This window comes from Oryctolagus cuniculus, chromosome 7, assembly GCF_964237555.1.
Source record: "Oryctolagus cuniculus chromosome 7, mOryCun1.1, whole genome shotgun sequence".
Taxonomy (NCBI): Eukaryota; Metazoa; Chordata; class Mammalia; order Lagomorpha; family Leporidae; genus Oryctolagus; species Oryctolagus cuniculus.
The window spans coordinates 126,499,343-126,520,352 of NC_091438.1; the positions used below are offsets into that span (position 1 = coordinate 126,499,343).

Genomic DNA, 21,010 nt, shown 5'->3' on the forward strand with positions numbered 1-21,010 from the left:
GATTTTGCAGTAGTACCAATCTATAAATGCAAAATGAGCTGGTGGAAAAGATAAGAACAGTTGAAAGATCAGAGTGGCATGGGTATTGGGAAAGAACACACAGTGAGGATAAGGATAGTTAAGCAAGCCAATCCAGATTGGGGTGGGGAGGGAAAGGGACTGGGAGATGCTCTAGAGATATGAGATTAAAGGAGCGACAATGGATGTGAACACTAGGACAGGAAGTGAGAGCAGAATGACAGCTATTATTTCTGAGAACTAACACACTCCACTGTGTCCTTAGGCATAATCAGATAAAAGGGAGTTGTCCTTAAAGAAAAGGTCAAGAAAATATGAAGGCCAGAGTGAAGAAAAACTATAGTCTTCAAGGTTAGCCAGAATGAGAGGTGGATCTGGGAAATGAATGACAATTGAGTTGACATCCGAAGTCACTGATCAATCAGGAACACAGGGCTGCAGCAAGGAGGAAAAGTGGGTAGTCAAGTCAGAAATCACAAGCTGCAAAAGGCAGCTATGGGACAGAGGTCTGAAAGTGGTCACTGAGAGCTTGGAGACTGGCCAGTGCCGCTTCTCAGCCCCATGGCGTGTGGGGGGTGAGAAGACGATAAGGCAGGTAACACAGTAGAAAATTGGCTATGAAAAGAAAGCAGGTGCTCCAAGAGAAAGATGCACTGAATAAAGCTCCAGAGGGCGTGGTACAAAAGGTTTCCAGAGAAGCAGAGGAAAAACAGAAGAAGAAAGTGCTTGACGGACTACTGCGGGCTACTGCGCGCTTGAGGCAAAGCAGCTAAAGAGGGGCACTGAGGAGCATCGCTCCACAGCCCCACCTCCCACTCTGACCACCACCACCACCATCCTTACGGACAGCAGACGGTAGATGTAGCAGGTTTTCTTTTGACCATCACGCCAAACCCGGGCCATGGCTTGTTCGTCATTGGCTGGGTTCCAGTCAGGATCAAACATGACCAGCCGGTTAGCCCCAATGAGATTGAGGCCACAGCCCCCAGCTTTGCTGCTCAGCATAAAGACGAAGTCAGGGCTCTGGAAAGAGAGAAAACAGGGGAAAAAGGAATCTCTTTTAGCCTAAACTGACATCCTGACCCAACTTAGCCAATGCTTCTCTCTCAGACCTCAATACCCTCAAACTAACAGTAAGATCCACCAGTTTGCCCACCAGCCAATCTCCCAAGTCACTAAGTTAGTTTCCAGGCCAGACACCAATAGCCTAACTCTACCACCCCCACCAAAGGAAAAAAAAAAAAAAGGTCAGGGAGAATCTGAAGCAGAGAGCCCTCTAGAGCTTCCTTAGCAACCCTTAATTCTGACGTTACTGTGTAAGTAGTATGGGACAAGGGCTGTGCATTTACCGTTGGACTATTGAAGCGTTCCACAACCTTGGCCCGCTTCTTAATGGACATCGTGCCATCCAGGCGCACATACAAGTACCTGAAGGGACGGATCCAGAGATCAAGACCCAAGAAGAAAGCAGGGCCTCTTGGAGTCAGGTACTGAATGCCTTCACTGTGTCTGAGGCTGCTCATGCACAGCCCAAGGCCCTAGACTCACAAGAACAGGCAGAGGGAGCTAAAGGACAGGAATGTGTTGGGGGAGTACCTGAAGGACAGGGGATATTATGCTTAGAGATGGAGCTTGGGCCATCACAGCATTAAGGTCACAGACACCTTCAGGGAAACCCTTCACGTACCCTCATCTTGGTCCACACGCTTCAATCAAAACATCCCTTTAGCATCTTGGTATAAGTTATTCCCTACCTTCTAGCTCGACAGAGTTTCTCAAAGAGGTCCAACGTCTGGGTGTAATTGGACACCAGCACGACTTTGTCACTGCTGCGGCTTCGGGTCACTGCCAGAATGTAATCCAGGACTAGCATCTTGCCTGGGAAGAGCAGGAACCATCAGTTCCTCAAGCAGCCATCCCAGTGGTCCAGGAATCTTACTCTTCATACCCTGCCTTGAGACAGGTTAACTCTAGACAACTGCCCATCCACTTCTCCTCCTGGAGGAGTCCAAATACTGGTGGGAAACGGCTTACCTGAGAGCTGTGGCTCTATGGCCTTAGAGTTATAACCAGGGGGAAAGATGTCCAAGGCACCCTCAAAGCCATCCTCCTCTTCCACACACTTGTCATAGATTAGAGCTGGATCTGAAAAACCAAAGTGGCAGCAACTTTGCTCCCCAGCTTCCCCTGAAGTACTCACTAGAACTCCTTCTGTAACCCAAAAGCCCTTCCTCAGCACCAAAGTCGCTTTGTCTTCATCCTCCTAAATTCCAACAGTGTGCTCTCAGTGCCATTTGGGACCATGGATGGACAAGTTTACTCATTAGTATGTTCTCCCAACAGTAAGGGAGCTACCTGAGAGAGGGCAACATTTCACATGAGGACATGTGTGTGCAAGCGCTCTCACATACAGTTCTATGTATCCCAAGCACAAGCATATGTTGTACAGAGGTTATGTCAAATTTTCCAAAGCAAACAGTCTAGTTTACAGAGTCCACAATACAGGGTTCATGCCTTGGGAGGGTTGGAATCTCACATGGCTTCCATGAAGACTCTATAGACAAGCATTAACGAAGGTCACTGGGCTACCCACAGGAGCAAATCCTCCCTTGCCCATTCTCACAGAGGACACTGGGGCACAGGCCCAACTCACGATTACAAAGCTTCTTTAGTGAGGTGATAGAAGAAAGGGAGGACACACTCATCTTGCCCTCATGCAACTCTTCTGCTGGTTTGGCCTGTCTCAGAAACCTCTTGTATAACTCTGTCTGAAGGGGTGTCAGCCTGAAAAAAAAAAGCACCTGGGTCAGTGGGAAAAGCTGGACCATATCTCTGCCCTCTGAGGATACCCTGTGAGCCCAGCCACATTCCAGGGGCTAAGCTTTCCTCTCTTCACTCCACACCCGTCAGTTGAGTTCAGTACCTACAACAAACCACCTGCTCAATCTTCACAGGCAGATATTTAGAAAGGATGTCAGATGTCCTCCGTATCAAACACCTAGGGAAAACAGGATAAAGAGATAAGGAGCTAGTAAAACTGCTGTGCTAACCACCAGAAAGAAAGCTACCACCCAAAAGACCAAAACTAAGACTGGCTGTCTTTCATCGTATAAAATGTCAGAAACCCATCAGTCCTACAGCACGGTCTGTCATGGCAGACACCTCACAGCAGCCTAGCTTACTCAGGCAACTCTTTCTCTTCTTCAACAGCTTCCAAGAGAAGGCTGAAGTCTCTTGTTGCACCTAGAGTTGTGTCAAGGAAAGCAAGCAGCAAACCACTGAGTCCTTAAGGGGAGTTTCTTCTTGCATTTGTCCAAATACCTGCTGCCACATGGCCCTAGGCTCAACAAAATGAAGCCCATAACTCCTGGGCAGACGAGGAATGTAAGAAAGGATAGAGATCAGGCACCTAAGAAGGAGCTCCTAAGAACACACTAACTCTCTTTTCTAACATCTAAAATTGCTAGAGAAGGCTGGCCTCTGGTACAGCAGTTAAGTTGCTGCCACTTGGGAGATCCACAGCCCCTCTCCAAGCACATGGGTCAAATCCCAGCTCCCCTTCCAGCTTCCTGCTACTGCTCATGGGGGAGAGGGGAGTGCAACAGATGATGGCTTAAGTATCTGGACCCTTTAAACTACTCAAGTGGAAAACTCATTTAGAGTCCTTAGCTACTGGCTTTGTCTGGGCCCACTTCTGGCTTAGTGGACATTTAAGGAATGAACCAGTAAATAGAGAATCTCTGTCTCTCAAATAAAAATAAATAAATATTTTTTTTTTTTAAATTTAAGATTGGTAAGAAGTAGCCAGGCAGTTGGGAAGGGCAAGAAGACTCTTTAGGGCATAACACCTCAAGTGTACATGTCTATCACAAAAAACTCCAGAATGTACCTGCTCCCTGGGTTATGTGATCTGATGGAAAAATAAGCCCTCTTAGCCTGGGAGCCACACCCATCCCCATCACAGAATTTCTACTGGGCCTGGGAAGGGAAGCCTGGCACTTTAGGCTTGAGACCGACAGACAGGAAGCTCGTGAAGTCTAGTAACGCTCCAGAGGACAATGTAAGCCTAGAAGCATCAGAGAAGAGCTCCCTCAGCAGGAAGCAGACCAAAACCAAAGCACAGGGCCCAGGCCCAGAAAGAAATCAGCGACCTGGCCCCCAAGACTCCATTTATTCAGTGGCCACAGCCAGGGAATAGATCCTACTTGCTACCTAGAATCCCAGCCCGTAAGGGCTCCAGACAGCCTAACCCCCAACGGATTGGCCTCAGATGGCTTGGAAGGCAACTGTGATGACTTCACTTGGGGTCATTACCTATTCACAACACCAGTGAGCTCCCGCAGTCGCTCTTCTCCTAGCTGCCTGTCTGCCTCGCTGGCAGCTGCATCTCGACTCTTCAAAATTGGCAGTTCAAAATGCTTCTTGAATTCCTGGGCAGTCCCTGCACAGGATAGAGGGGACAAACTAAAGAATACGGGAAAGGAATGATTTCCTCAGTGCTAGTTAACGGCAGACTACCTTGTCACAGCCTAACCTTGCTGCCAAAAACAAAGCAGAACAAAATATAAGCAACTTTTTAAGTAATGGATCAGAAAGATAACAAAGCAGTAATGGCTGATAAAACCAAATAGTGGGAGGGTAGATTAAAATCTACATATACAGGCTGGCGCCGCAGCTCACTTGGCTAATCCTCCGCCTGCGGCACCGGCACCCCAGGTTCTAGTCCCGGTTGGGGCGCCAGATTCTGTCCCGGTTGCTCCTCTTCCAGTCCAGCTCTCTGCTGTGGCCCAGGAGTGCAGTGGAGGATGGCCCAAGTGCTTGGGCCCTGCACCTGCATGGGAGACCAGGAGGAAGCACCTGGCTCTTGGCTTTGGACTGGTGCAACGCGCCAGCTACCACCTGCAACACTGGCATCTCATGAGTGCTGTTTTGAGTCCTGTTTTGAGTCCTGGCTGTTCTGCTACCAATCAAGCTCCCTGCTAATGTGCCTGGGAAAGCAGCAGAAGATGGGATCCTGCCACCAACATGGGAGGCCCACATTGAGTTCCTGGCTATTGGCTTCAGTATGGTCCAGCCACAGCTGTTGCGACCATTTGGGGAGTGAACCACCGGTGGATGCCGGTTCAAGTCCTAGGTGCTTCACTTCAGATCCAGCTCCCTACTAATATGCCTGGAAGACTGCTAACACTAATGGTTACACAACAATATGACTATACTTACTACTACTAACTTGAAAATGATTTAAAAAATCAACTACTGCACAAGTCTGATCTGAAGGCAAAGCTCTTATAAAGGAGCTAGGATGTGAGGAGAAAAACTGTGCAGAGGTATATTTCCACCGTGATCTCATATTGACACCATGTCCTATATAGGCCCCTGGACCCTACAGTGGAAAAAAATAGTCAAAGTGGGCCTTGCTGAGTTGCTCAGCAGAGTCAAAGCCTCCCCAGTGGGTCTGCTACTCCCTGACAAGGAAGACTTCCAACAAGAGTGGCCTCCACACAACTGGCACTGTCTCTTAAGCTGGAATTACACTCCTAACACAAGGCAAGGCTCCTCTCCAACCTGCAGACAAGGCTAGAATCTTACCTAGGATGCCCGAGTTAACAAAATGTACCAAGCTGAAATACTCAAGCAGATCGTTCTGGATGGGGGTCCCAGAAATGAGTACCCGCCGCCTGGTATTCAAGCTGTCCAAGGCCTGATAAGTCTGATTCTCGGAATTCTTGAGTCTATGTCCCTGCAAGAGAATTAATTCTCATTCAGCACAGGCTACAGCGTCCCTACATAACAGCGAATTCTAGTGTAGACAGGAAAACCTGAGTCACAAACATAGGTCCTCGGGCCTTGGGAACTCAGCAGGAGGCAGTATGAGCGTCCACTTGCCTGCTTGGAAAGAAATATTCAGCGGAAGAGACAGATCTGTCTCCAGCCCAGCACTTACCTCTGTAAATCAAGAACTCCCTCTATTCCCTCAGCCCTTTACCTGCCCCAACTTTCACAGCCTTGGCAGATCACTCATTCTCTTCAAAGATCATGTCACCAAGCTACAGACCCATGCTTTCAGGAGCCCTCCCTCCTTACCAGCTCAAATTCTGAGCCAGATGTCTCCTTGTCTGGTCTATCAATGGTAAAAGGAATTGGTCCAGGCTCCTCCTACCACCAGAATCCACACAGCCAGCAAATCTAAACAGCTTCCCTTCGGCCACCCTTCACTTCTCAATTGCTATTCTCTCTTTTCCCCATGTTCCCATACATCTGTGTAACTTCAAGCCTTCTGCAAGAAAGTGGTAAAAAGACCCTACCATCTTCACTCTTTCCCCAAGAACTGTAAAGGCAAAATCACACCTACACCTTTTCCACACTTAGCCCCCAGCTCAGCCCCACAGCAAGGAAGGCACACAAGACCCAAGCACCACCGAAAGAATGAACAAACAGATCAGCCTCCCTCCCTCTGGTCAGCATCTCCACTGACTCTCCCATCTACAGGATTGAGGCCAAGCTCAGTAAGCTCATTAGCTTACACTCAAAGCCCTTCTCAATGAGGTCCCAGCTAACTTTCCTGATACTTTCGTCCTAGTCCTGGAAGTTGTCTCACCTCCTCACTTTAGTTTTTTTACCCAGAAACCTTTTATTTTAGGTATACAAGCTTCATATATTTCATATAAACAACTTTAGGAACACAGTGATTCTTCCCACCCTACTCACATTCCCACCCTCCTTCTTCCCCCCTCTCCTATTCCCATTCTTATTTTTTATTAAGATCTATTTCAATTAACTTTATACACATAAGATTAGCCCTACAGTAGGTAAAGAGTTCAACAAATAGTATGGAAAAAAAAAAAACCTGTTCCTCAACAGTCAAGACAAAGCCTGTTCAAAGTCATTGCATCTCAAAGTATCAATTTAACTTCTATATATTACTTTTTTGTAAAAAAATTTCTTTCTTTATTTAAAAGTCAGAATTACACACAGAGAGAGAAGGGGAGGCAGAGAGAGTGAGGTCTTCCATCCGCTGGTTTACCCCCTAGATGGCTACAACGACCAGAGCTGTGCCAATCTGAAGCCAGGAGCCAGGAGGTTCTTCTGGGTTTCCTGTTAAGGTGCAGGGGTCCAAGGACTTGGGCCATCTTCTATTGCTCTCTCAGGCCATAGCAAAGAGCTGGATTGGAAGTGGAGCAGCCAGGACTCGAAACAGCGCCCATATGGGATGCTGGCACTACAGGCGGCGGCTTGACCTGCTACACCACAGCAATGGCCCCTATAGATTACCTTTTAGGTGCTCTATTAGTTAACATAGATCAGGGAGAACTTATGGTATTTATCCTTTTGAGACTGGCTTATTTCACTAAGTATGTTTTCTAGTTGCATCCATGGTGTTACAAATGACAGAATTTTTTTTTTTTATTTTTTTTTATTTTTGATAGGCAGAGTGGACAGAGAGAGAGACAGAGAGAGAAAGGTCTTCCTTTGCCGTTGGTTCACCCTCCAATGGCCGCCGCTGCAGCCGGCGCACCGCGCTGATCCGATGGCAGGAGCCAGGATCCAGGTGCTTTTTCCTGGTCTCCCATGGGGTGCAGGGCCCAAGCACCTGGGCCATCCTCCACTGCACTCCCTGGCCATAGCAGAGGGCTGGCCTGGAAGAGGGGCAACCGGGACAGAATCCGGCGCCCCGACCGGGACTAGAACCCGGTGTGCCGGCGCCGCAAGGTGGAGGATTAGCCTATTGAGCCACGGCGCCGGCTAGAATTTTTTTTTTTTAACCACTGTGTGGTATTCCATGGTGTACATATCCCACACTTTATCCAGTTTTCAGTTGACAGGCATTTGGGTTGATTCCATATCTTAGCTATTGTGAGTTGAGCTGCACCTCACCACTCCTTATGTCTCCCTGGCCATACCACTCCTCTGCCTATAGCCTCTTCCACAGGCAAATTCCTCTAATGTCACCTCTTCTGCAAAGCCTTCCTCAGTGACTCTTAAGCTATTGGTCTCTCTCACCCTTTTACCTCTATGGCACTATGGACACAATGGCTGCCACCATTTAGTAAACACTTTGATGTGCCACACACTCTACCAAGCAATTTACCTACACTGTCTTGTGTAATCCACAAGTAGAAATTACAATGCCCATTTCAGAAAGGAAGAAACAGATTCAGAGAGAGAAGCACTTTCCAAAATCAGGCTGGTGGACAATAGCATAGCCGAGGTTGGAACTCAGGGCTGCCTGACTTCAAAAGTCTGGGCACTACACTACTATGCCATTCATTCACTGCTGTATGAGGGTACCTAAAGAAGTTCATGGAAAATAGAATGAAAAGTAAGTTTATTTTGGTACAAATAATTTGAAACCCATGAATAGTTTTCACTTGATACAGATACTCATGAACTTTTTGAAGCTTCCCCATACACAGATTTCAAAACATTGGGGCCGCTGGTGCTGGGGCATAGCAGGTTAAGCCTCCGCCTGCAGCGCCAACATCCCATCTGGGCTCAGGTTCATGTTCCAGCTGCTCCTCTTCCATTCCAGCTCTCTGCTTATGGCCTGGGAAAGCAGTGGAAGATGGCCCAAGTGCGTGGGCCCCTGCAGCCATGTGGAAGAACCAGGAAGAAGCACCTGGCTCCTTGGCTCAGCTCTGGTCATTGTGGCCATCTGGGGGAGAGAACTAGTGGAAGGAAGACTTTTCTCTCTGTCTCTCCCTCTCTGTCTATAACTCTACCTCTCAAATAAATAAATAAATAAATAAAATAACTTAAAAAAAAATTGGGGCCAGCCTGTAGCTCAGAGGGTTAAGCTGCTACCTGAGACACTGGCATCCCATATAGCCACTGGTTGAGTCCCAGCTGCTCCACTTCCAATCCAGCTCCCTGCTAATTGCCTGGGAAAAGCAGCAGAAAATGTTCCAAGTGTCTGAGTTGCTGCCACCCATATGGGAGACCCAGATGAAGCTCCCGGCTCTAGCCTAGACCAGTATGGGCTACTGCAACCATCTGAGCAGTGAACCAGCAGATGGAAGATCTCTTTCTCTGTCTCTCCCTCTCTCTGCAACTCTTTCAAATAAATCAATCTTTAAAAAAATTTAAAACCTTTTTCTATACCAAAATAAAATTATCTTTTAATTCCATTTGCCACAAACTTTTTCAAGTACCTTCAAAAATGCTAGTGTGCTAATCACATTCCACTGTATTTTATCTTCTCAAAGAGGTATGAACTTCTTAAAGCAAGACTGTCAGATTCACCTTCACAGTTTCACTACACTGGACAAAAAATTACTGAAGGGGCAGGCATTTAGCCTAGTGATTAAGACACCAATTGAGACATCCACATCCCATATTGCATCTGGGTTCAATATCTAGCTTGGGTCTTTTTTTTAAGATTTATTTATTTCAAAGTCAGAGTTACAGAGAAGCGGGGGGGGGGGGGGGGAGGGAAAGAGAGAGAGAGAGATCGATCTATCTTCCAACCACTGGTTCACTCCCCAGATGGCTGTAATGGTCAGGGCTGAGCCAGGCCAAAGCCAGGAGCAAGTTCTTCCAGGACTCTCACATGGATGGCAGGGGCCCAAACACTCGGGCCACCCTCTGCTGCTTTTCCCAGGCCATTAGCAAGGAGCTGGATAAGAAATACAGCAGTCAGGACAGGAACCAGTGCCCAAATGGTGGCTTTACCTGCTACACTGGCCCCCCAGTTCTGCTCCTGATTCCAGCTTCATGCTACCAGAAACCCTAAGAGGCAGTAATGATGACTCAAGTAGAAAAGTACCTGCCACCCACGTAAGAAACCTAGACTGAGTTCCTGGATCCAGGCTTCAGCCCCAGCTGGGGGCTATTGCAGGTATTTAGAGAATAAACTAACAAATGAAAGGCAAATGCTCTCTTTGTCTATTTGCATATTACTCTATAATTATTAAAAAAAAAAAATCACTAGAGGTATCCAGGACTAGTCTTATAATAGAAGAGTGAATTCTGAGCTGAAGACGGAAACTTTTGAGGAAATTACCTACTAAACTGACATTCCCTGAGGGAAGGCATCACGGAACCCCAGTGCCTGACACCACACAGACACTTAACCAATGACTCAGTGAACGAACGAACTGCCAAACCGCCCTCGTGCGTCTCTGCAGAAAGAAAACAAAAACCAGCTCCCTACGGGAGCAGGCACAAAGATTCCAGACTCAGCCTTTGCCACTATTGTCCAAACTCTGTCATCTCAGAAAATCAAATATGTAGTCAGATGAAATGTTTTAATAATAACTGCTATTTATAAGCTGCTGAATTTCTGACAGTTCTGATTATTCTTTTTAAAAAATGAGACCTGTGAGTAGCATTTGAGTATCTAGTTCCCCAACATCTTTCATTTGGCTTGCTTGGTGTTCCAGCACTCATATAATATACACAGGTCAAGGTGAGGCACACAGGGACAGCCCTTCCATCTGCTGGTTCTCTCTCCAGATGGCTACAAAGGCCACGGCTGAAGCCAGGAGCCTGGAACTCTGGAAGATAGATCTCTCTCTCCCACGTGTATGTCAGGGGCCCAAGTACTTGGGCCATCATAAAGCTGCTCTCCCAGGTGCATTATCATGAAGCTGAATCAAAAGTGGAGCAGCCAGGATTTGAACCGGTATCCATATAGGTTGCCCGTGTTGCAGGCAATGGCTTAACCGACTGTGCCACAAGGTCAGCCCCCAAGCTTCATGTTATACCATGTTCTAGACTGCATCCCATGCAGTAAGGGACAGGAAAGAGAGCCACAGCTTTAAATCTAAGATCTGAGTCCAAGTTCCAGCTCACTCTGTACTCTTGGGGTCAATGGTGCGTAAGTCACTGCCCTTTCTGGAGCCTCGGGTTCCTCATCTCTCACCGAGATGATGAGGCCAATCTCCCCATTCAGACACTTGCCACAAAATACTTCCACACATCCTCTCCTTGATCCAGGCTATGTCCCTTTCAAGTAGTCCTTATGCCATCCACTCTAGAGGCAAAGAAACTGAGTCAGAACAGACTCATCTGCTGAAAGTCATCCCTGTAAGTAGCAAAGCCAAGGCTGATCCCATGCCTTCCGACTGGAGATCAGACTTTAATAGTAAAGAGTTTTTATGAAAAACCCAGTGTTCCAGAGAAAGGCTTCAGCTGAGAGGTCACTGCCGTGGATGTGGGGAACAGAAAAGCCTAGATAGCACCTGACAAAAGGTCAATGAGAAGGGAGGGCCAGGAGGTGCAGCGTGCCCTGGTTCCTTGTGTGTGGCAGATTCAGCTCATAGAATAGACAGAATGAGAAGGAAGAAACATGGATGCTGCCTAGTCCTCAAGGGTTCAAAAGCTACAGTCTGCCTTCATCTCCCATAATTCTCTGGTCTCTGGACCAGGTTTCTTGCACAGTATCCCTCCATGGTGATGAAGCAGATGCCAGGGGCCCAGCACAGAGCACACCTCAACCTGCTAAATGCCTTATTCCTATGGACAGGAACAGCCCATCAGAGTACCAGGAGTCTACAGACATGCCAGACAATGGCTGACGTTTCACAAGAACAAAAACGAGGCCAGTGCCGTGGCTCAATAGGCTAATCCTCCGCCTGCGGCTCCGGCACACCAGGTTCTAGTCCCAGTTGCCCCCCTTCCAGGCCAGCTCTCTGCTGTGGCCCGGGAGTGCAGTGGAGAAAGGCCCAAGTGCTTGGGCCCTGCACCCAATTGGAGACCAGGAGAAGCACCTGGCTCCTGCCTTTGGATCAATGTGGTGCGCCAGCCGCAGCACGCAGGCCATGGCGGCCATTGGAGGGTGAACCAACGGCAAAAGGAAGACCTTTCTCTCTGTCTCTCTCTCTCTCACTGTCCACTCTGTCAAAAAAAAAAAAAAAACAACAGGAAACAGCTCACAACTAGCGAACATACTACCCGGGGCACTGTGGCAAAGTGGGTTAAGCTGCTGCTCTGGATGCCTGGATCCCATATCAGAGTAGTAGTTCAAGCCCTAGCTACTATGCTTCCAATCCAGCTTCCTGCTAATGCATCTGAGAGGCACCAGATGATGGCTCAAGTGCTTGGGCCCCTGCCACCCACATGGGAGACCTGGATATAGTTCCTAGCTCCTGACTTCAACCTAGCCCAGCCCCAGCTGTTGCAGCCATTTGGGGAATAAGCCAGCAGATGGAAGATCTCTGTCTCTGCTTGTCATTCTGCCTTTCAAATCAATAAATCTATTTTTTTTTTTTTTTTTTTGACAAGCAGAGTGGACAGTGAGAGAGAAAGAGAGAGAGAGACAGAGAGAAAGGTATTCCTTTTTCCATTGGTTCACCCCACAATGGCCGCTGCAGCAGGTACGCTGCAGCCGGCACACTGTGCTGATCTGAAGCCAGGAGCCAGGTGCTTCTCCTGGTCTCCCATGCGGGTGCAGGGCCCAAGCAGTTGGGCCATCCTCCACTGCACTCCCGGGCCACAGTAGAGAGCTAGACTGGAAGAGGAGCAACCGGGACAGAATCCAGTGCCCCAACCAGGACTAGAACCCAGGGTACTGGCACCACAGGCGGAGGATTAGCCTATTGAGCCACGGCACCGACCCAAATCAATCAATCTTTAAAAAAAAAAAAAAAATCTCCCCCAAAGTAAGCTTTTCTCTGTCCCCTTCCTGAACTTCCACAGATACTGATCTAATCCACTGTCCCCAAAGCATAGCAAGCAGCTGACAGAAGGGGTCAAGGACTTCAGCTTCCTCTCTACTACAGCAAAGTGACCTTAACCTTCCCCCAAGATGTGCAAATAATGGCAGCAGCCTCAGGATTGCCAACCCCACAGGCATCTGAAAAATTTTTCTACAGTCAGAAGCTCTCAGCCACCTTCACTACTCTCCACATACTAACATCTCTACCACCATTTGTGCAAACTGGAGAAGGTCAGGCATAATTACTGCCAGATATTCTTAGTCTCAGAACAAATTACTACAAGGTGGGTGGTTGGCCCATTCACAGGGGACTTTCTTATCCCTGTGCTTCTGTCCATATCAGCCCAGAATAAAAACCAGAGCTGGAGGGACAGGTGTGTTTGGTGCACTGGGATAAGATGCCACTTGGAACACACATACCCCATATCAGAGTGCCTAGAATGAAAACCTAAGAACTTGGGTCCCTGCCACCCAAGTGGGAGACTAGACTGAGTTCCAGGCTCCTGGCTTCATGGGCATATGTGGAATGAAAAAAGTGGATGTAAGATCTCCTGTCTCTGACTTCCAAATAAAATGAATGGGTGAGCGCTGTGGCACAGTGGTTAAAACAACAGTTGGTACACCCACATATCACATCAAAGTGCCTGGGTTCAAGTTCTTACTCAATTTCAAATCCAGCTTCCTGCTACTGCAGACCTGTGAAGCAGCAGATGAAGGCTCAACTACTTGGGTCTCTGCCACCCAGGCTGGAGACCCAGACTGATTTCTAAGCTTCTGGCTTTGGCTAGACCCAGCCCTGCTGTTGCAGGCATTTGGACAGTCAATCAGGAGCAGAAGATACCTCTGTCTCTATGTCTATCTCTGTTTCCCTACTTTTCTAGAATTATTTATTTGAAACACTGAGACAGAAAGAAAGAGAAAAAGAGAGAGAGAATCTTCCATGTGCTGTTCATACCCAAATGGCTACAACAGCCAGGGCTGGGCCAGGCTGAAGCCAGGAGCTTCTTCTGGGTCTTCCACATGGATGCAGAGGCCCAAGGACTTGGGCCATCATCCACTATTTTCCGAGACACTTTATCAGGAAGCTGGTTTGAAGTGGAGCAGCTGACTTGAACCAGTGCCCATCTGGGACGCCAGCATTGCAGGCAGCAGCTAAACCTGCTATGCCACAACACCAGCCCCATTCCCCTACCTTTCAAATAAATAAAACTTTAAAATAAAATAAATAAAAGCATCTTAAAAAATTTTTAATTAAAAAGTAGAGCTGCCATTTATCAAGGTCTTACGACAGCAGGCTCTGTGATAAGAGCTTTTCCCATCACTGCATTTGATCTCTAAAATAATCATGTGAGACAGATATTATCACCCCATTTTCAGATGCAGAACCACAGGCTCAGGTGGTTAAGTAACTTGTCCAAGGTCAACTACTGGTGAATACACAGGCATGATCTGAATAAAAGATTCTGACTCTAAAATTGTTTACCCCTAAACTGGAGCATGTCACTCCACCCATCCAAATCCCAATTATCTTTCGAGGTCCTTCCTTCATCTAGGAATGCTATCTGGAGGTGACAGTAATAATCAGCCCCAGCACCTCAGTCTCCTCAAGAGTCTGAAACACCGTTTAATCCTCCTTTCAGCATTTCACGGTGTTTCAGCCTGGTTTCACAGGCTCTCCCTGCCACTCGTCCCTTCCAAGGCAGCATCCTCTGACCAGGCCTTGGGTGTGGTGCTCAGTGGAGAGATGGACAGATTCTCTTCTGTAACATAGGCTGTAGACAATCAAGTACCTCGTCACAGATGACTAGTCCAACACTTCCTTTCTGGAGGACTCCAACATGAAGGCGGAAGGTTTCATAGGAAATGATGAGGATGGGAGATGGCACCCGGGCTCCACGCTGGTTCATGAACCCTTCTACAACAGAAAAGTTGTAAGGAGAGCAAATCAGAACTTTTTTTAAATTAACTAATTTATTTGAAAGGCAGAGTTACAGAGAGGCAGAGGCAGAGGCAGAAAGAGAGAGAAAGAGAGAGAAAGAGAGAGAAAGAGAGAGAGAGAGAGAGAGGTATCTTCCATCTGCTGGTTCACTTCCCAAATGGCCACAATGGCTGGGACCAGGCCAATCAGAAGTCAATCAGAGCGTGGAGCTTCTTCTAGGTCTCATGCATGTGCAGGGGCTCAAGAACTTGGGCCATCTTTCACTGCTTTCCCAGGACATAGCAGAGAGCTGGATCAGAAGTGGACCAGCTGGGACTCCAACAAGCGCCCATATGGGATGCCGGCACTGCAGGTGGCAGCTTTACCCACTACAGCACAGAGCCAACCCCAAATCAGAACATCTTAAAGAAAACAGTCGGATAGTTCATTAGTTTGGCCTGGAAGTAAGTGACCATTTCAGCTATTTTCTGTGGGAATTCTCTTCCATCCCTGCAGTGCCCTCAACCTCAGCCCATGTGAGCATCTGCACAAGAAGCAAGCAAGCAGCAGCCCGGGCAGAAGAGCACAGTCATCTCTGCTAAGGCTCCATACCCAGCTTTTGGTCTATCTCATCCTTAGATCCTCCGTCGATGGCCAGAGGCTGGATCCTACCTCCAAGCCATTTCCCAACTTCATTGTACCAGTTCTTCACCAGGCTAGAGGGCGACACCACCACCGCCTTGTCAATTTCTGGCTTGCAATCTGGACTCTGGCGCAGAAGCGTCCACATCAATGTGATGCATTGTAGCGTCTTTCCTAGCCCCATCTCGTCAGCCATGATGCAGCCATGGCTGCCCGGGATGCGCCGACTGGTGACACACTCCCACAGGAACTTCACTCCCTGGGGAACAACAGCAGTCAGTCCACTTTGGCACCTACACTGCCACTGCCCAAGAACAGCAGTCTCCAGGCTCAGCCTCTAGCCCGCAACCTCATTCCCCTCATCCTCTTTACCTCTCTCTGATGAGGCCGCAAAACCTTACTGAGGACAGGATCCACAACCACATGGACAGGGAGTTTTTCCCTGAGAAAACACAGCAGAGAAAACACATTCAGATGCAGGCAATGACACGCCCTCAGCAAACTGTCCTGACAATCCAGGTTCAACAGAATCGGCTACTTGAGAGGACCTGTTCTCAGCCTGATAACCAAACCACAGCCAGTTCTTGCCCGGGGAGTTAGCAAGAGAGTAGAGAGATGGGCTGCCCGTGTCATGGCCTCAGTACTAATCACCCCTCCCTGAGTGAGCATGGCAGTTGAGAAGCCCCCATTAAGCAGGCAGGAACACATATTCTTCCTCGGCACTCCCATTCCCCAACCACCTACAATGGTGCAGTCGTCTGGACAGCCCCTGAAAACATAAAGAGGAATCACACGAAATCACCCTCCACCCTCCCAGAGGCGTGTGTTTGCAGAGGACCAGAACTATTCAAGAAATACGCATGCACATACTTGTCTAGCTTCAGCTGGTCATGGGCACTCAGCAGGGGAGGCTCATACAGAACTAAGGCACCTTCTTCCAGAGGGTCGTGGAGGGCCCGGCGGATTCCAGCCCTTTTCAGGCCCAAAGCCCGAGAACCTAGAGGACCTAGAAACCAAGCACCAGTCAGCTGGGTTTTTGTGTTCAAGAGCTCCAGCAGGCTGCCCGAATGCTTGTGCTTCACAGAAACTTCCCTGAACTCCCCCCAACCCTGTCTCTCCCAGAACTCCTCCAACCCCAGTTTAGGCACCTCTACCTAACCAATATTCCTTTCACCTCAGATCAATGCTTTTCCTATTTTAATTCTGCATTCAACTGCAAATCCCTGGAGGGCCAGGTCTGGTTCTTCTCACGTCCACTCTGGGAAAGTCTGAATTTCCAAGGGGGCCTTTCAAGTCTGAGAGCTCTTGAAAGCTGGCTCCATCCTCCAGGCCTAGTTTTAGCACAAGGCTGTCTGCACCATGCACAGGACATGGAACACTTTACAGAATCCAGGCTGCCCCCACAGCAAGCAGACAGTCCTGAAGGAACTTGGCCTGAAGGAAGCCCAGGTCCATCAGCCACCCTGGCCCTGCAGCAGCTTTCTGAGAGCGACACAACCTCACCAAGATGAGGGAAATTAGTCCCAGCTACCCTTGCCAGTGCTAACACAGCTTTCACACAGGCCTCAGGACAGGCAAACACATGGCCACTGCCAGACCAGCATCTTTAATTCCCACTAAGCTTGTGTAAAAGCAGATGTTTTTAATCATTCAGGCACATTCACACACCATATTAAAAAAAAAAAAAAAAAAAAACTGAAAAGCTTCCCATTTTACCTTGATAATTTGGAATGGGGATTTTGAAAGGCTTTGACAAAATGCTTCGAATAAATGCTTCCTAAAAAGAAAGGAGAAACAGAGATTCAGGACTAATTGGAGATGTTATGGGACAAGACTGTTACGATATGGTCCACATTAAATTTTGTCTGATAGCTTCCATTGTTGAGGCTTTAAGTAAGGTTCCGCAAATACGCAAGAACAGCAAAAGCACCCAGCCTCAGTCCACCACGAGGCTCAGAATCCACATGTTCACGAAAACTCATGCCAGCGAGGTCACCCAGCTCTTCCCTAAGGCATAGCACCTTAAGAAGCAATCATCACAAACTTATGCAACTCCAGTATGCCACAGCACTGGCCACCTAAAGGTAGTTTTAATGGGGATACATTAGAAGAAAACAGCAGAGCTGATGGAAGACCTCTCTCTCTCTGTCTCTACCTCTCTCTGTACTCTTTCAAAATAAATAAAATAAATCTTAAAAAAAAAAAAATAGGAACAAAAGCAAGTCTGTCTTGCCTAAGTTTTTACCTTTGTACATTTTTTAAAGATTTACTTTATTTATTTGAAAGACAGAGTTAGAGAGAGAGGTCTTCTATCGCCAGTTCACTCCCCAAATGGCTACAACAGTCATAGCTGGGCCAATCCGAAGCCAGGAGTTTCTTCTGGGTTTCCCAAGAGGGTGCAGGGGCCCAAGCACTTGGACCATCCTCTACTGCTTTCCCAGGCACATTAGCAGGGAGCTGGATCAGAAGTGGAGCAGCCAGGACTTAAACTAGTACCTGCATGAGACACCAGCGCTGCAGGCCTGGGTTTTAACCTGCTGTGCCACAGCGCTGGCCCCTACCTTTGTATTCTGATCCATTTCTTCATACACACAGATCATCATAAATTTCTACAAATGGAATGTACTTTATTTTTCTTTTTTAAAGATTTATTTATTTGAAAGTCATGGTTGGGAGGCTGGTACTGTGGTGTAGCAGGTAAAGCTGCTACCTGCAGTGCCAGCATCCCATATGGGTGCCAGTTCAAGTCTCGGTGCTCTACTTCCAATGCATCTCTCTGCTATGGCCTGGGAGAGCAGTAAATGATGACTCAAGTCCTTGGGCTCCTGTACCTGTGTGGGAGACCTGGAGGAAGCTCCTGGGCTCCTGGCTTCAGATTGGCCCAGCTCTGGCTGTTGCAGCTATTTGAGGAGTAAAGCGGCAGATGGGAGATCTCTCTCTCTCTCTGTGCCTCTGTCTTTCAAATAAATAAATAAATAAATCAAAGAAAAGAAAAGAAAAGAAAAGAAAAGAAAAGAAAAGAAAAGAAAAGAAAAGAAAAGAAAAGAAAAGAAAAGAAGGAAGGAAGGAAGGAAGGAAGGAAGGAAGGAAGGAAGGGAGAAGAGAAGAGAAGAGAAGAGAAGAGAAGAGAAGAGAAGAGAAGAGAAGAGAAGAGAAGAGAAGAGAAGAGAAGAGAGAAAAGAGAAAAGAGAAAAGAGAAAAGAGAAAAGAGAAAAGAGAAAAGAGAAAAAAGAGAAAAGAGAGAAAAGAGAGAAAAGAAAAAGAAAAAGAAAGTCATGGTTAGAAAGAGAAAGAGACAAGACAGAAAGAGATCTTCCATCTGCAAGTTCACTCTCCAGAAGGCTACGACGGCCAGGGCTAGGCCAGGCCAAAGCCAGGAGCTTCATTCAGATCTCCCGCATAATCATCAGGGGCCCAAACACTTAGGCCATCCTCCTCTGTTTTTCCCAGGCCATTTGCAACAAGCTGGATTGGAAATGGAGCAGCCAGAACACAGACAGGTAAATATATGGGATACTGGCATCACAGGCAGCAGCTTTACCCATTACACAACACCAGCCCCTCAATGTACTTTAAATAGGACAAATATAATGAATATTTTTGTGACCTATTGGAAGATAGAAAAATATAGAGAAATAAATTTCATTATCACACTCAACAACACAACAAGGTTAAGGCTGGAAAAAGGCCTAACCAAATTCTTTATTTGCACATTTTTTGCATTTGAATAAAATATTTATTCATCTGAAAGAATAATAGGGAGAAAGTGATGATAGGGGGAGAAATCTTTCATCCACCGGTTCACTTCCCAAATGGCTACAATAGCCAGGTCTGGGCCAGGCTGAAGCCAAAAACCAAGCACTCCATTTGATCTCCTATGTGGGTGGGAAGGGTCCTAAGTACTGTGGGGCATCATCTGCTATCTTCCCAGGCATATCAGCAGGAAGCTGGATCAGAAGCAGAGAAGCCAGAACTTGAACCAGCACTCTGACTTGGGATGCTGGAGTTAAAATTGGTGGCCTAACTCACTGTGCCACAATGCCAGTCCCAGGGCTCAGGGTTTTTCCCTAGCTCTTCAGACTGCACATTCACTCCAATATCCCAATGTACTTCCAAGATGTAAAATATCTCTATGCTAATAACCTCCAAATCTATTTCTGGTTCATTCCTCACTTCTATACGTCATACCCACATTTGTAATTGCCTCTAGTCCTCTCTTATAGGCACTCTAAGCTCATTTCCAAGGCTACATTATGACTCTTGTGATACAGACATTTTTGCCTTTTGAGCCTCTTACTCCATAAACTAAGGTATATTCTATGACTGCATGAGTATATAAAAAAAATAACCCAAGCTGGATTTGTCTGTATGGACTTTCTTTCACTGCTGGCATCCCATATGAGGGCCAGTTCAAATCCTGGCTGCACCACTTCCAATCCAGTTTCCTGCTAACACACCTGAGAAAGCATCAGATGATGGTCCAAATACCTGGGCCCCTGCTACCCACATGGGAGACCCAGATGAAGCTCCTGGCTTGGGCATGATTCAGCCCCCAGCCATTGCAGCCACTTGGGGAGTGATCCAGCAGATAAAAATCTCTGTCTCTCCCTCTAACTCTGCCTTTCAAATAAATAAATCTTTAAAAAGAAACCTATTATTGGGGGGGGGGGGGGGTGGAGTTGTGACACAGAGGGTTAGGTTGCCACCTGTGAAGCAGGTACCCAGATCAGTGCCAGTTCCAATCCATCTCCTTCCTAATGCCACTAGGAAAGCAGCAGAAGATGACCTAAGTACTTGGCCCTTGCCACCCACATGGGAGACCCAGATCCAGGTGGAGTTCTAGGCTTCTGGCTTTGGCCTTCCAGCCCAGGTCATTGCAGCCATTTGGGGAGTGAACCAGCAAATGAAAGAGCTGTCTCTCCTTCTCTTTCCTAAGAAGCCAGTGTGGTGGTTCAATAGGTTAAGCAGCTGTCTGCAATGTCGACATCTCCACTCCCAATCCAGCTTCCTGCTAATGCACCTGGGAAACCAGCAGCAGATGATCCAAGTCCTTGGGCTCCTGGCTTGGGTGTCCCAGCCCTGGCCATTGCAGACATTTAGAGTGAACCAGTGAATGGAAGATGTCCCTCTCTCTATAATTCTTTCAAATAAAATCTTTTTCTATATAAAGGGAAAGGAGGAGGGGGAAGGAGGGGAGGGGAGAGGGAATGAATGAGAATGTCTTCCATCTGCTTGTCCACAAATGGCCATGGCTGGACCAGACCAAAGCCAGGAGCTTCATCGGGGTCTCCCACATGGAGAGGGGGCCATGGACTTGGGCCATCTTCCATTGCTTTCTCAGGTGCAGCAGCAGGGAGCTGGGTCAGAAGCACAACAGCTGGGACTCAAACTGGCTCTCATATGGGATCCTAGCACTGCAGGCTTTGCCCACTACACCGCAGCACCGGCCCCAAAAATAAATCTTAAAAAAAAAAAAAAAAAAAGAAAAAAAAAAAAAAGAATCCTGAATGAAAAGTGTCCTAGAACTACACACCATTTTAATGCTATTTATTAAAGATCAAAACACATTCTGTGGTACTATTAATACAATAATCATAAAATTATCACACAAAACAAAGTATGATGAAAACAATTCAGTACAGTGGTTACCTAAAGGGATATGAAGAGGATTACAGCTATGGCAATGTTCTAGTCCTGAATGGTGGGTTCACAGGGGTTTATTTTATAACTTAGTTACATATATTCTTTTCAAATAGTACTTTAAATGTTCTTTAATG

At 47.3% G+C, this 21,010-nt stretch overlaps 1 protein-coding gene across 5 annotated transcripts in view; it reads right to left on the reverse strand.

The window, feature by feature from the left end:
• RAD54L (RAD54 like) overlaps positions 1-21,010 on the reverse strand; it is a 41,807-nt gene that overhangs the window by 16,024 nt on the left and 4,773 nt on the right. For 4 of the 5 annotated variants that reach the window (XM_051856519.2, XM_008265310.4, XM_051856518.2 and 1 more), the window contains 13 exons: positions 16,950-17,010; positions 16,104-16,239; positions 15,606-15,675; positions 15,204-15,492; positions 14,464-14,588; positions 5,608-5,758; positions 4,333-4,459; positions 2,942-3,016; positions 2,672-2,802; positions 2,053-2,163; positions 1,773-1,896; positions 1,368-1,446; positions 862-1,041 (listed from right to left, as the gene is read on the reverse strand). In XM_051856519.2, coding sequence (XP_051712479.1) covers positions 862-1,041; positions 1,368-1,446; positions 1,773-1,896; positions 2,053-2,163; positions 2,672-2,802; positions 2,942-3,016; positions 4,333-4,459; positions 5,608-5,758; positions 14,464-14,588; positions 15,204-15,492; positions 15,606-15,675; positions 16,104-16,239; positions 16,950-17,010 — 1,659 coding nt within the window. The remainder of the gene's footprint in view (positions 1-861; positions 1,042-1,367; positions 1,447-1,772; positions 1,897-2,052; positions 2,164-2,671; positions 2,803-2,941; positions 3,017-4,332; positions 4,460-5,607; positions 5,759-14,463; positions 14,589-15,203; positions 15,493-15,605; positions 15,676-16,103; positions 16,240-16,949; positions 17,011-21,010) is intronic. The other variant, XM_051856520.2, reaches the window with a different exon arrangement.